The sequence below is a fragment of the Mirounga leonina genome, unplaced genomic scaffold (assembly GCF_011800145.1).
Source record: "Mirounga leonina isolate KUSES-001 unplaced genomic scaffold, KU_Mleo_1.0 Mir_97612, whole genome shotgun sequence".
In the NCBI taxonomy this organism is placed as follows: domain Eukaryota; kingdom Metazoa; phylum Chordata; class Mammalia; order Carnivora; family Phocidae; genus Mirounga; species Mirounga leonina.
The window spans coordinates 1-15,857 of record NW_023270907.1 but is presented as its reverse complement, the minus strand read 5'-3'; the positions used below and the strand labels follow the sequence as shown (position 1 = coordinate 15,857).

The 15,857-nt window shown below is 39.8% G+C and overlaps 1 protein-coding gene across 1 annotated transcript; it reads right to left on the bottom strand.

The window, feature by feature from the left end:
- Window positions 1–255: 255 nt before the first annotated feature.
- On the bottom strand, window positions 256–4,577 carry LOC118006590 (ankyrin repeat domain-containing protein 26-like). Its single transcript, XM_034999304.1, has 3 exons — window positions 3,616–4,577; window positions 1,277–1,310; window positions 256–928 (listed from the first exon to the last, which is right to left on the bottom strand). The coding sequence occupies exons 1-3, from the start codon at window positions 3,765–3,767 to the stop codon at window positions 773–775; spliced, it is 342 nt and encodes a 113-aa protein (XP_034855195.1). The 5' UTR covers window positions 3,768–4,577; the 3' UTR covers window positions 256–772.
- Between the last annotated feature and the right edge of the window lie 11,280 nt (window positions 4,578–15,857).

Here is a 15,857-nt window from a genome sequence, read left to right as displayed (position 1 = left end):
TAACTAAAGCTGTTGGGGGGAAAAAAAGCTCTATTATAGGAAAAAACAACTAAAACAGTGGCTGAGACACAGATGGAAAGAAGGATATGAAACATGGGCACCTGGGTGGCTCAGTCGTTAAGCGTCTGCCTTTGTTTCAGGTCATGATCCCAGGGTCCTGGGATCGAGCCCCACATCGGGCTTCCTGCTCGGCGGGGAGCCTGCTTCTCCCTCTCTCACTCTCCCTGCTTGTGTTCCCTCTCTCGCTGTGTCTCTCTCTGTCAAATAAATAAAATCTTTAAAATAAAAAAAAAAAAGAAGAAGAAGGATATGAAACAATACAAGATGAAGCTAGAGTACTGTGGTCTTTCACCTTAGAGCAATGAGAAGTAATAGCTAAGCTTTAAGCAAGGGGGTAACGTGATGAAACATGAATTTTTAAAGATTATGATAACTATGGTTGCAGTGTAGACCAAGATTCTGGGAGGTGGAATGACAGGAAAAACAGTCCTGAGGTTATTTCAGTATTGTAGGAGAAAAATAATGGTAACCTGACCTTGGGTGAAGGCACAGAAGAGAAGCGGAGTTAACAACACATCAGGTGTGTTGTTTGCCATTCCCATGACAAAACATAGAGTGGAAATTATAGCCCTTTGGCTGAGAGTATTCAACAGTTCTCTATTCTCATATAAAACATATTTCTGAGGTGAGTAGCTCATGAGTGTTGTGTGGTACAGCACTATACAAGATGGGCACATATTACTACAGTAATATACATACAAAGGCTTTCTACTTATACAATGGTCCTACCTTTACGATCCTGGCCAACTTGTACAGTTAGCGACTTGCAACTCATATAATTAGAGCAAGGCAACTTGGAATCCTCTGAAGCTGTTCCAGATGACTCAGTTAAGTCAAGGTCATCCATAAAATTAATTTGCTTTTTGACCTACAAATAAAAAATACTATTTCAAAATGTCCCCCAAATATTCATAAAATATACTAAGTGTAGAGAGATGATAAATACCCATCTTTTTATAAGAGCAAAAACATAGGTACTTTTTAAAAGAACTGATCTGTATCAAAACGACCTTTATCAATAATTAGTACTTCTGAAAAACTTTTTCACAATAAATGTCTATACAACAAAGGAAGATTTTCTGTTTTCACTATGCCCTTCCTAAAGTAATTTTTTACCATGGAATAATATTTCTAATAAATATTATTTATCAAAGTAATATAATAAAGCCAAAATTAAAAAAAAATAAATGAAATAGAATTATGCATATTTTTTTACCTCTTTCTTTTCATGAGATGTTTTCTTTGCAGGTCTAAAAAAAAAGACAATTCTTTTCAGGCAAGTATTAAATACTTAAAATACAAAGAATATCTAAATCATATCTAAACAATATTATTAATAATACTAACTAAGCATTAAATTTAGATCAAATGGACATAAAGCAAAGGAAAAGCATAATGTTACTTGCATTATTTGATACGAAGAAATATACCACATTTTTTGTTGTCATTTTCAATAAAAACAAGCTTTTATTGGCTCTAAAATCTATTGGGGAAGTGCAAGTTAGGTTCTTATATGAAAGAAACCCATTTTTAATAATCATGATACTAGTGCTTTGAGGATTTACTGTACAACTACTATGCATTATTATGAACCCCTTACACATCTTAAAAGTATTTTAAGCCTCACAACAATCTTATAAACATGGGTAATTATATTAGGCATTTTACACAGGAAGAAAATGAGGCACAGAAATAATTAACTTCCCCAAGCCCATACAGCTGGTCAGGAGTAGACCCAGAATTCAAATCCAGGATATGTGCCTTCAAAACGTGTGTTTTACAGTATGTGGTGAAGGTAATATTTAAGAGTTTCCAAGTAATATGACAGCAAATGAATCTACTATTATTCCATTTCTAGCTATAATTATAAATAATTTATGGATCTAACACACATTTTTTTAAAATAAGAAGACTCCATACCTAGGCAATATTGAAAATCTACTTTCCATAAACTAAAGATCTGCTTCTTCTGAAGAAGTTCATCAATGGCATTCATCTATTTATTCAACTGTTTATTCACAAATATATACTTACTGAGCACACAATATGTGTCAATGACACTGTTGGTACAGGAACCATGGCTTTTGTCATTTAGAACTTTATAATCTAAAAGTAATAATCTATGATAGATTAATAGTTTATTTTTCAATTATAAAGTCTTTCCCCTTTCCCCAGAATCGAAACAAATATTAACTTAATGCAACCAGATACTTCAAAGTCCCTAACAAAACCATAGCTATTCATGATTCTGTCAAAGGCACTGAATATCTAAAATCATCAAGGAATGATTAGTTCTACTCAGAATGGCCTAAGAGTTTGTATATTTACTATCATTTATATACTTTTAAGTCTATGAATGATACTCTCTGCACATTCAATTATATGAGAATACTCCACTGGGGAACCAATTCTGAATCAACAACTTCTTGCCAAGGGACCTGGGTGGCTCAGTTGTTAAGCATCTGCCTTTGGCTCAGGTCATGGTCCCAGGGTCCTGGGATCGAGCCCCGCATCGGGCTCCCTGTTCAGTGGGAGTCTGCTTTTCCCTCTCCCACTCCCCCTGCTTGTGTTTCCTCTCTCGCTATGTCTCTGTCTGTCAAATGAATAAAATCCAAACCCCCCCCCCCAAAACCAAAAAAACAACCTCTTGCCACAAAACTACATGAATAGGAATACTAAGGACAATTACTGTAATCTTTAAAAGATAATGTAATACAGGGGAGCCTAGGTGGCTCAGTCATTAAGCATCTGCCTTCGGCTCAGGTCATGGTCCGGGGGTCCTGGGATCGAGTCCCACATCAGGCTCCCTGCTCGGTGGGGAGCCTGCTTCTCCCTCTCCCTCTGCCTGCCACTCCCCTTGCTTGTGCATTCTCTCTCTCTGTGTCAAGCAAATAAAAAAATCTTAAAATAGGGGCGCCTGGGTGGCTTAGTCGTTAGGCGTCTGCCTTCGGCTCAGGTCATGATCCCGGGATCCTGGGATCGAGTCCCACATCGGGCTCCCTGCTGGCTGGCAGGGAGCCTGCTTCTCCCTCTCCCTCTGCCTCTGCCTGCCGCTCCCCCTGCTTGTACTCTCTGTCTGTCAAATAAAAAATAAAAAATCTTAAAACAAAAAAGATAATGTAATACAATCAATAAGCTTTCTAATATTTGGAAATGCAAACAAAATTAAATGACCATGTCTATCTCTATCGGATCATTTCCAGCAGCATACAAATGTACTCTAAAAGCTCCCATCTTAAAATTAAAAAAGAAAGAAAATTCCCTTGAATTCCACATTCTTTTTCAGTTATCATCCATTTCTCTATTACCTTTCCCCGTAAAAATTCTCTAAGGAGTTGTTTATACTTTTTCATTACAGTCCAGCTTCCATGGTGACTATTGAAACTGCTCCTTGTCAAAGTCACTTGTCCTCATCTTAACCTTTCAAGCAGTGTATCTGATATACTTGAGTATTTCTTGCCTTAGCCTGTACCTACACGACAGCGTTTTATTTCCATAAAAAGTAATCACTGCTAAACTTCCTTCAGAGGGAAATAAAGAATTTATAGATTTTACCTTACTTCATCCTGATCCATTTCACTTGAAGTGCTGTCATCATTCACTTGTACTGGACGAGAAGGTAGGGAATCCGCCTTCTCAAGCCCTGGTGTAATCACAGATACTTCTGATGTCCATTTTTCATTTTCATCTTTCCTTACTCCCTTCATATGCAAACCAGGATCACTACTTTAAAAAATCCAGTTAAAATATCCATTAAAAAGCCAATGTTTTCTAATAATTTTACTGGTAAAGAATAAAAACAATTTTTTTCTAAAATTCTGTTACCCATCTCAATGAACATTTATTAATTCACAGAACAGTTATGAAATCCAACCATATACAAGGAAATACACATCCCTTGCTTCAAAGACAGGTAAATATACAATTACAATACAATGTCATTTGTGGGGACAAAACTGCTATGGATCTCTTTGTAGGAGCTGTGGAATCAAGGACCATACACCAAGGACCTAGGAAAAGTCTTGCCTACCCATGCATCGGGTAACGGGCACACTCACTACATGTCCAGCTGTGGACCCAGCAATAGCCCATAAACTGGTTCCAGCCCCTTCCTCTCAGCCACATCTGGGAGCCCCTGGAAAACACTGTTTTAGATAATCACCCATGGATGAGAGAGACTTTTTGGAAAACCAGATTTCCTGCAGAAAAGTTCCGGCACACCACCAGAGCAAAAAAAAATCAGGTTTGGACACATTGGAAAGGTAGTCATTAAAGGCTACTTCAAAAGCAAAGACAGCAATGCCAAACTTCAAAGAATATAAAAAGTCAAGGATATACGACACCAAATCGTCCAATAATTGATCTCAAAAACATGGAGATCTGTAATTTATCCAAAAAAAGAATTCAAAATAGCAGTTTTAAGGAAACTTAATGAGCTACAAGAAAACACAAAAAGCCAATTCAGGGGTGCCTGGGTGGCTCAGTCAGTTAAGTGTCTGACTCTTGATTCTGTCTCAGGTCATGATCTCAGGGTCATGAGATCCAGCTATGCATCCTGCTTATGCTCAGTGCAGAGTCTGCTTGTCTCTCTCCCTCTGCTATTCCCCCCACTCACACACATGCTCTCTCTAAAATAAATAAATAAAATCTTTAAAATAAAGCCAATTCAAAAAAATGAGAAAAACACTATATGAATAAAATGAGAAGTTTAATAAAGCATTGGAAGGGCACCTGGGTCGCTCACTCAGTTAAGTGTCTGACTCTTGATTTCGGCTCAGGTCATGATCTCAGGGTCGTGGGATCGAGCTCCGGGTCTGCTTGAGATTCTCTCACCCTCTCTCTGTCCCTCCCCTGACTTGCTCTCTATCTCTCTCTCTCTCAAATAAATAAATAAAAATCTTTTTTTGAAAAAGAGCCTGAAATAGTAAAAAAGAATTAAACAAAAATTCCGGAGCTGAATAATAGAGTGAATGAAATGCAAAAGAGCAATAGAAATCACTGATACTAAAATGGATTAGAAAAAAAAAAAATCTGTGAATTTAAATTTTTCAAATTTTAAGACTTTCAAATTATCCAATCAAGGAGGTGAAAGATACGTACATGAAAAACTACAAGTCTTTGATAAAAGAAAGAGCAGAGACACAAATAGGAAGATATCTTAGTTTATGGATTGGAAAAATTAATATTATATATCCACATTATTCAAAGCCATCTACAGATTCAACGCAATCTCTGTCAAAATTCCAGTGACATTTCTCACAGAAATAGGAAAAACAATCCTTAAATTTGTATGGAACGAAAAAGACCCCAAACCGCCAAAGCAGTCCTGAGAAAGAACAACAAAGGTGGAAGCATCACACTTCCTGTTTTCAAACTGTTACAAAGCTATAGTCACCAAAACAGTATATGGAACTTGCATCAAAACAAACACAAAGACCAATGAAACAGAATCAAGAACCCAAAAATAAACCCATTCATATAGTCAAGAACACTTAAAGAAGAAAAGATAATCTCTTGAATAAATGATGCTGAGAAAACTGGATATTCACATGCAAAAGAATGAAACTGGACCCCTAACTTACATCACTCACAAAAATTAACCCAAACTGATTAAAGACTTAAATGGACAACCTTAAGCCATAAAACTCCTACAAGAAAACAGGGAAAACACTCCCTGACATTGGTCTTGGCAATGATTTTGGATATGACATCCAAAGTACAAGCAACAAAAGCAAAAACAATGGAACAATGTTTCTCCACAGCAAAAGAAACAAGCAACACTCTAGTTCCATTTACGTCAAGTATAGGGGAAGGAAGGGAAAAATAAGTTAAAAACAAAGAGGGAGGCAAACCATAAGAGACTCTTAACTATAGGAAACAAACTGAGGGCTGCTGGAGGGGAGGTGGGTGGGAAGATGCTGTAACTGGGTGATGGGCATCAGGGAGGGCACTTGCGATGAGCATTGGGTATTACATGCAAGTGATGAATCAACAGCCCTGAAACTAATAATACAATATAGGTTAACTAACTTGAATTTAAATAAGATCTAAAAAACAAAAAAGAAACAAGTAACATAATGAAAAGGCAACCTACAGAATGGAAGAAAATATCTGCAAACCACATATCTGAAAAAAGGTTAATATCTAAAATATGTAAGGAGATCACACAATTCAACAGCAAAAAACAAATAATTCAAATAAAAACTCAGCAAAGCACCTTAATAGACAGCTCTCCTCAGAAGATACTCAAATGGCCAAAGGTACCAAAAAAGGGGCTCAACAACACTATTCATCAGGGAAACGCAAATCAAAACCACAATGATATATCTATCACCTCACACCTTTTAAATGGCTTTCATCAAAAAGACAAGAGATACCATTGGCAAAGATGTACAGAAAAGGGAATCCTTGCACACTGTTATGGGACTGTAAATTGGTACAGCCACTATGCAAAACACTGTGGAGGTTCCTCAAAAAACTAAAAATAGAACTATCATATGACACAGTAATCCCATTTCTGGGAACATTTCTGATGGAAATGAAATCATTATCTCGAAGAGGTATCTGCACCCCTGTTTACTGCAGCATTATTTACAATAGCCAGGACAGGGAAGCAACCTGAGTGTCCATCAATGGATCCATGGGTTTAAAACATGTGGTATATATTTACAACGGAATATTTTAGCCACAAAAAAGAGGGAAACCTTGCCATTTGCAACAACATAAATGAACCTGGAGGGAATTATGCTAAATGAAATAAGTCACACAAAAAGACAAATACTGTATGATCTGACTTACATGTAGAAACTTAAAAAAAAAAAAAAAATTTACATCCTGGTGCTTGCCAGGGGTAGGAGGCTGTGGGAAATGGGTAGATATTGGCCAAAGGATACAAACTTCCCGTTACAAGAGTAGCAAGTTCTGAGGGTCTAATGTACAGAATGGTGATTACAGTTAACAATATTGTATTATATATTTGAAAGTCGCTAAGAGAGTTGCTAAAAAAGAAATGATAATTATGTGAGATGATGGAGTTATTAACACTATTACCATTTAACTATATAAAAGTGTATTAAATTAATATAGGTATACTTTAGACTTACACAGTTATCTGTCAATTATACCTCAGTAAATCTGCAGAAAATTCAAAAATATTCATATGTCACTATATATATCACTCAAAAATAGCAATAACCTGGTTAATTTTGTTTGAAAATAAAATGATTTGGGGGTGCCTGGGTGGCTCAGTTGGTTAAGTGTCTGCGTTCGGCTCAGGTCATAATCTCCAGGTCCTGGGATCTAGCCCTGCTCCAGGCTCCCCACTGAGCTTCTACCTCTCCCTCTGTCCCTCCCTCCTGCTTGTGCGCTCACTCTCGCTGTCTTTCTCTATCTCTCTCTTACAAATAAATTTAAAAAATTTTTAATTTTTTTAAAGAAAATGATTTGGTAACTTTTGTATACTTTTAGCCTAGTATTTAATCCTAATATAAAAAGCTAGATTTGCCAACAGAAAATTATAATTACTTTTTCATGGACTAAATGTATGCAAGAGAATATGAGCAGCATATAGCTACATAAATTTACAAAAGACTGAAATTTCCCAAAGGAAATTATTAATTTAGGAATTGAACATGAGCCCCTAAGAGCACTGAAAACAAAAACAGAGCCAGCAATTATTGTTTTAAAACTGTTACCCAGATAACTCTTCTAGTTAAAATTTAACATCCAAAAAAGAAGGATCTTCCTGAAGGCAATTATTAAACAATTCTTCTTAACCCAAATCTCAAAAATAAATCTATAATTACAGAATATGAAATAGCTTACTTTTTGAACACAGTTGATAGAAGCAACTTTTAAATAGAAAACATGTAGTTAAAGTCACCTCAAACTTGGGGGGGGACCCAAATATGAAGCCATGGGAACAAGAAGCCACCACAACCAGTTTTAAACGTGTGTGACTGATCAATGCCCACTGGCCTCACTCACCCACCAAGCAGTGTCAGCTCCTCCCTTCTAAAAGAAAGCCAATAGGAGACAAAACCGTTCCATACACGTGCCTCATGTGCCAACCAATCAACAACAGTCTCTCTCACCCAAATTACCATGGTGTTTCAGATGATGACAAACCACTTAATTCTCTGAAAGTCCCCCAAACCTTCCACTCTACTCTTCCCAAAACCCTGTATAAGAATAGCAGACTGCTCTGTCAGAAAAGACTGTAAGTGACCGGCATAGGTCTATCTTACTAGTAGGCAATAAATTCCAACTTCCTCTTTTTATTTCAGATATTGAGGGCTTATAATCCTTTGGCAAGAATTTTTAAAGTCCTATAATTTACCACCATATTTCATTTTCCTTAATAAAATATAAAGGAAGTTTGCTATTCCTCTGATCCATTTTACCATAATTAAAACTAACCTAAATACCAGTAAAAGAATAAATAGCAAGTAACCACAATATTGGGCCCCCCAAAATAAAAAAAATGCATACAACTGACAGATTAAATTGTCAGAATGGACCCATATCAAACTTTCTTTTTGTTTAAGTGAGAGTTAGTATGATGTTAAAAAACAATACATGCAGGTTAAACTCCATTCACTCAATAAACATTTGTTGAATAGAACTATATATGCTAGAACATTTTCTAGGCACTGAGGACATGGCGATGAACAGATAAAAATCCTACTCATGAGTGAAGTAAACACAATAACAATAAACTACACAGGCAAGATAGTACTAGAGGAGAAAAACTAAAGCAGAGAAATCAAATTTTGATGTGCTGTAGGGAAAGAGGTAATCAGGATAACCAAGAAAGGCCTTGCTAAGAAAGTAACTTTTGAGCAAAAAATTGAAGGGGGTGGGGAAAGGATGGAGCAAGAAGCAAGCAAGGCATGAGGGTATTGGAGGGAAAAGCACTCCAGTTAGAGTCAACAGCAAGTACAGAGGGATGCTCGAAGTGTTTATAATGAGGGGAAAAAAAGTGAGAAATTCAGTGTGGCTGGACAGCGTGAAAGGGACAGAAAATAGGAGGGAGGCAGTAAGGGATAGGGAGAGACCAAGATGAACAGATCATACAAGGCCTTGTAGGTGTTAGAAAGAACTTTGGCATGTACTCTGAGTGAAATAGGAGGCAATTAGGTTTTGAGCAGAGGAAGACATAATCTGACTTACGTTTTAATAGATCCACTGTGTTTAGAATTAATGGAAACAGAGAAAAGACAAAAGAACAAACAAGAAGACCAATTAGTTAATTATTACACTTATACACACAACAGATGATAGTGGCTTGGTCATGGAAGATGTGTTTGGTTCTGGATATATTTTGAAGGAAGACCTGACAAGATCTGCTGACAGATCAGATGTGACATGTATGAAAAAGAAAAAGACATGAGTCAAAGATGATACCAAGTTTTCTGGCAGAGCAACTGGAAGAACTGTCATTATTAACTCAATTAGGAAAGACAAGAAGGGCAGGTATTAAAGAATATCAGTAGTTCGATTTTGGACATGTTAAGTTCGTATTACTCAATAGCTATCCCAAAGAGCTATCAAATAGGCAGTTTGATATGTAGGTCTGGACTTATGCAGAGAGATTTGGGCTGGAGATATAAACCTGAAGATCATTAGAATATACAAGATAGTAAAAGTCAAGAGAAAGAAAATCAAGGACTGAATGAAGGCACCAATCTGTGAAACAGCCATAGTTTTGCTTACTGTGCTTTTCCTGGCAACTTTCCATAACTGACTCCCCTCCCCCTATCCAATCCCCATCCCTTGTCTTTAGGTGATGGCATTTAAGGTGGTGGCTTGGGCCATTTTGGGGAGTTACTCAATTTTCCTGGGTATCTGCCACGTATACAAGAGGCATACAAGCTATTAAATTTCTGTTTGTTCCTCCCCTATTAGTCTGTCTTTTATCATGGGGTTGGTCTCATCCCAGAACCTACACGGGTAAAGGAAAAATTATTTCCCCCCATCTCCTAACTGGTTTCCCTGTTTCTGCCCTTATCTCCATTATAATTTATTATCAAAACAGCAGCCAGAGTAATCCTGTTGATAGATTAATCATATCAAATCATTCCTCTGCACCAATCCCCCTTCACGGCTTCCCATTTTGATAGTGTGATTTATACTAAGAAATCTATATTTTGGTCTTCATCCACAGTTCCTGCCTCAAAGCTCCCAAGATCCTTGGAATTTCCTAAGTGACTTGAGCAATGGGATCATCTTTTGTTATATTTGGTATTTTGTCCTCAGTTCCTGAAATAGTCTCCGTGTGGAAAAAAGGTGAACTGTGGGTCTTTTGTAATTCATAACAAACTCCTTTGAACCACATCTGAGTCGATGTTAATGGGGGCATTTGGGGAAAGCCCCTAAGGATGGAGGCTGGTTGCCAGGGAAACCAACCACAATTAGAGGGTGGGACCTGTCAGTCCCACTGCCACATCCACTTCTGGAGGGGCAGGAGGTAGACTCAATCACCAAAAGCCAATGATTTCATCAATTTGGCCTATGTAATGAAGCCTCCATAAAAAAATTCTGAACTGCAAGTTTCAGCGTGCTTCTGGGGGCGGTGAAGCAGAACACTTCCAGGTGCCAGGAGGGTGGCACACTCCAAATACCATGGGGACAGAAGCTTCTGTGCTCCAGATCCTTCAAGACCTCACTCTCAGAATCTCTTTATCTGGCCATTCATTTGTATCCTTCAATATTCTTTGTAATAAACCAGTCACCCCGTAGGTAAATTGGTTTTCTGAGTTCTATGAGTGGCTCTAGCAAATTAATTGAACCCACAGCAGGGGTTACAGGAATCTCTAACTTCAGGCTGAACGGTGAGAAGCACAGGTAACAACCTGGATTTGCGATTGGCATCTGAAGGAGGAGGGGGCAGTCTTGTGGGACTGGGCCCTTCACCTGTGCGATCTGACGCTGTCTCTGGGTAGCAGAGAATTGAGTTAAACTGTAGGACACCTAGTCAGGGCCACTGTCTGGCACTGTCCCCTTACCTCTGACCTCTCCGCTGCTCTCCCCTTCTCCCTCTGCTCCAGCCACACAAGGCTCCTTGCTGAGCCTGAGACATCCAGGCCCACCCCTTCCTGCTTCCTGTTCTTTCGCAGGAACACTTTGTTCCCTGATAGATCAGAATGGTTCCTCCATCAAGCCTGCAGGTCTTCACCCCAACATCATCTCTGAGAAGCTTTCCTCGACCACAGTGTCTAAAATTACAGTCCACTTCCCTGCTCCACACACCAGTTCCTCTGCTCCCTCCCTGCTGTTCCTTCCTTAGCACACACCACTAACTGCTTTATTACATAGTTTGCTTGCTTATCATTGGTTTCCTGACTAGAATGTAAACTTGACAAAGGCGGGCCTTCAGTCAGTTTGTAGATTGCTGCTTGCCCAGGGCCACACTCTGCCCAAAACCCAGGACTGCATCCCTATTCTAGCCTCTCCCATTCCTCCCAGAGCACCAACACAGCCCTCCTAGCCCGGGGCCAGGGGGGGGTGGGGGATTAACATTGGCATCAGTGGTTCCTTTGTTCAGGCACCGTGTATTAACTGAGCACCTGGCACTGTCATTTTGCCCACTGAGCACAGCCAGTGTTTTTTGCTGGCGAGCTCCACACCAGGCAATGCCAAGGAATCCAAGGCAGGAAGTCATTCCTAGCAGTAAACAAGCAGAACAGGTTAGACACTGTGCCCATGGTGTTATTATGGGCCATTGCCAATATGTGCTTTCCACAACCACCAATAAACCAGGGCCTGTGTCTACCCTGATCTATTTTCACAAATGCACCCACTTACGCTGAGCTGGCAGCATTGTCTCACTGGGTCAGTCTCCACCATGGGGCAAGTACTGTGCTGGTCCTTTCTTCTCACTCCGGAGCCTCAGTGTGCCGGGCTTGCCTCTCCAAGCCGGCCTACCAGGCACCATGAAGCCCTTGACTTAGGGAACTCTAAGTGCTTGCACAGTAGCTAACCTAGTGCTGGCCACTTACTGATCTTAAAGGGTTTTTGGAAGGAAAAACACATTTTTCCAGACTCATCAGCTCTATGTTATCCGAACAGACACAATATGGGCAGAGGGGGGCAAAGGATGATGAAAGGGAGGAAATGTGAAGAAAGGATCAAGGGATAACAACGACGTTGGCAAACACCTACAGGGTACTCTGTGTATATATGTACGGCGCTCGTCTACACACAGTACGCACATGCACCCCTTTCGTGTTCACTCTCAGCTACACCGTCCACCGCCGTCACGGCGGTTTCCCCACGAGGTAACTGCGACAGAAGTCTTTAAGGAACTCGCCCAACTCAGGGGCCCTGCAGAGGGTCGCAGGATTTGAACCCAGGCACTCTGGCTCCAGAGTCCGTGTTCTCAGTTTATGTGAATACACTTAAGAAATCAAATCAGCCTGGGGCCTGGAGCGCGGGAAGCGGCGGGCGCGGGGCGCGGCGGAACAGGACGGGGCTCGGGGCCTCTGCCCGCCTGCCTCGTTGCTGCTCGGCGCCGCGCGCTCTATCCCGGACGCCCGCGGGCCAGCCCGCCGCTGAAATGTCCCCACGAAAGCTGGACCCGCCTCGATACCCCTGCGAGGTGCCTCCACGCCACCAAGCTCTCCTCGCCTTCTTTTCTCCGGAGCCTCTGCGCTCAGCCTCCCGCCAGGCCAGCGCACTTGGGGGTCGGGGTGGCGTGGATTCCAGAGCATCTTCCTTTTCACACGAACACCCTCCCCACGCCAGGTTAGAGCCGGAGCTCGGCGACCCTCGCCTTCCTGGCCTTCCGCCCTGTGCTACAGGGCAGCTTCAGGAGGAGGAATAGTGCACCCTTGCAATAAGCAACCAAGCTTGGGACCTCATGAGCCTTGGCTCCAGGGGCAAAGCCATAATAGGAAGGAAGCGGGCGGCCTGATGAATTGCATACACCTGCCACTTGACCACAGACGTAGGCGTTTCGTGGACCAAAAAAAAAAAAAAAATCTTTGCAGAGATTAAACAGCCTACATTTCTATTTAGTATGAAGATCAGAATCCAGGCATTAAGTTTTAAGCTCTACAGGTAGTGTGGAATTTATTTTTACTAGGTTTCTACAACAGTGAGAGAAGCTGCGTAATAATGAAACGGTTGTTCAAATTATGTATCATGTATGGACAATGGTGAGTATCTTTTCTAACATCATCAGTATGTCATTTGCTGGTTTTAGAACTAAGTATACCATATTTGCATTTCAATATATGGTCTACAGGAAAACAAAAGATTTTCTCTCTTATAATTATGTGAAAACGAAGTTAGTTTGATATTGGAAGCTCAGAATACAAAAAGGAAATGACTGTAGCATTAACACAACTCTTGTATTTAAAGACAAAGATGGAAGGCCCCAAATGGCTCCCCTTCCCCCAAAAATGTAACCAATGCCAACATGATCTTCTGTAAAGGTCTGTTTTCCTTTGAGAAGATGGAGAAGAAAAAGAGTTACTTTGACTCTACATAGATTTTTGTTTTCAAAATCGAACTTCTAAGTCTCTTGAGGGAAATTTTTTTTTAATTTATTTTATTTTTTTTATTCTTATGTTAATCCCCATACATTACATCATTAATTTTAGATGAAGTGTTCCATGATTCATTGTTTGTGCATAACACCCAGTGCTCCATGCAGAATGTGCCCTCCTCAATACCCACCACCAGGCTAACCCATCCTCCCACCCCCCTCCCCTCTAGAACCCTGTTTGTTTTTCAGAGTCCATCGTCTCTCATGGTTCGTCTACCCCTCCGATTTCCCCCGCTTCATTCTTCCCCTCCCGCTACCTTCTTCTTCTTCTTCTTTTTTTTCTTAACATATATTGCATTATTTGTTTCAGAGGTACAAATCTGAGATTCAACAGTCTTGCACAATTCACAGCGCTTACCAGAGCACATACCCTCCCCAGTGTCTATCACCCAGTCACCCCATCCCTCCCACCCCACCCCCCACTCCAGCAACCCTCAGTTTGTTTCCTGCGATTAAGAATTCCTCATATCAGTGAGATCATATGATACATGTCTTTCTCTGTTTGACTTATTTCACTCAACATAATACCCTCCAGTTCCATCCACGTCGTTGCAAATGGCAAGATCTCATTCCTTTTGATGGCTGCATAATATTCCATTGTATATATATACCACATCTTCTTTAGCCATTCATCTGTCCATGGACATCTTGGCTCTTTCCACAGTTTGGCTATTGTGGACATTGCTGCTATAAACATCGGGGTGCACGTACCCCTTTGGATCCCTACTTTTGTATCTTTGGGGTAAATACCCAGTAGTGCAATTGCTGGATCATATGGTAGCTCTATTTTCAACTTTTTGAGGAACCTCCATACAGTTTTCCAGAGTGGCTGCACCAGCTTGCATTCCCACCAACAGTGTAGGAGGGTTCGATGGGGACCTATCTTAACGTTCAATGACAATGACAATGTTTCGAGGATGGCAGAGCAGTGACTAGGAACCCGGGTCCTTGAATGACCATATGGAGCAGAATTTCCCTAACAGCCTGGAATTCTTACCTGAACATTTAAAACAAACAAGCCAACCAACAAACAAACGCCAACACTTTACTTTCTTCAGCAGTTTTAAGTTTATAGAAAAATTGAACAGAAAGTACAGAGATTGCCTATAAGCCCTCCCCCTCACCCCCAGTTTCCTCTATTAGTAACATCGTGCATTAGTGTGGTATATATATCACAGTGGGTGATTATCATTAACTGAAGTCCATAGGATACATTCGGTTTCACTCTTTACATTATAGATTCTATGTGTTTTGACAAACGTATAATGACATATGCTACCATTATAGTATCATACGAAATAGCTTCGTTTCCCTAAAAATGTCCACCTCTTCATCCCTCTCCCTGCCCCACCACAACTCCTGGCAACCACTGATCTTTTTCTGTCTCCATAGTTTTGCCTTTTCCAAAAGGTAATATATTTGGAATCGTGCAGTTTATGGCTTTTTTCTCACGTTGGTATTTTTAGGTGAAAGAAAAATAAGCCTCAGTGCTTTTAAAGTCACTTAGTTCCTTTGTAATTATAGCAGCTTAATCTTTATCCTAATAAAGTGAGTACAGGCAGAGAACAGGTTTAGAGGATGGTAACCTACATGAATAGAGACTGTCCCTGGGTGGGGTTATGGGAGACTAGCCTTTTAGGATATTTATTTCTCCTCTTTAGAATCTACTTATGAATCATGTAAATGACGATCTACTAGTGAAATCGTCAAAAGAATTTTTACAGACTTTGAAGAAAAATTATATGTTCTGAAAGACAAATAGTAAAATTTATTTACTGGATGTTTGTATAACATTTTAATTGTGTCCTACTAAACGTATTGTGTGAAAATCTTGAATAAAGGAAAATAGTTCTGGATCATGTGTGTAATGAAAGTTTATATAATATTTTAAGTTATGTTTCTTGGCACCTAATTAACTTTTAAGCAGGTTTTATACATGGAGACCAGCACTATTGGGTTTTACATGCTTCAAGCTGCCCAAATACCAGTTTTTTAAACAGCACCCAACCAACTAAATTGTCATTAGTACTTCAGGGGTGTTAATTGATAGCCTTTTTGTATTTTCCAGTTTATATTACTACATATGGACCTAGAGATTTACATAGACATCATTTTGATATATTGCTGCTAAGGCTATTGTCAATGTTTCTATGTATTACAATTTTTATAGTGCCATAAAACCTACGTATAATTTTAAGTACTGATTCATAGCTCTTTCCTCATGGTGAAATAAGATTTGCCTAAGGCT

Coding starts and splice junctions, on each gene's coding strand:
- LOC118006590 (XM_034999304.1), bottom strand. CDS start 3,767: ATGAAGGGAGTAAGGAAAGATGAAAATGAAAAATGGACATCAGAAGTA. Junction 1,311..3,615: donor ATGGATCAGGATGAAGTAAG/GTAAAATCTATA, acceptor CTTTTTTTTTAG/ACCTGCAAAGAAAACATCTC. Junction 929..1,276: donor CATCTCATGAAAAGAAAGAG/GTAAAAAAATAT, acceptor TTTTATTTGTAG/GTCAAAAAGCAAATTAATTT.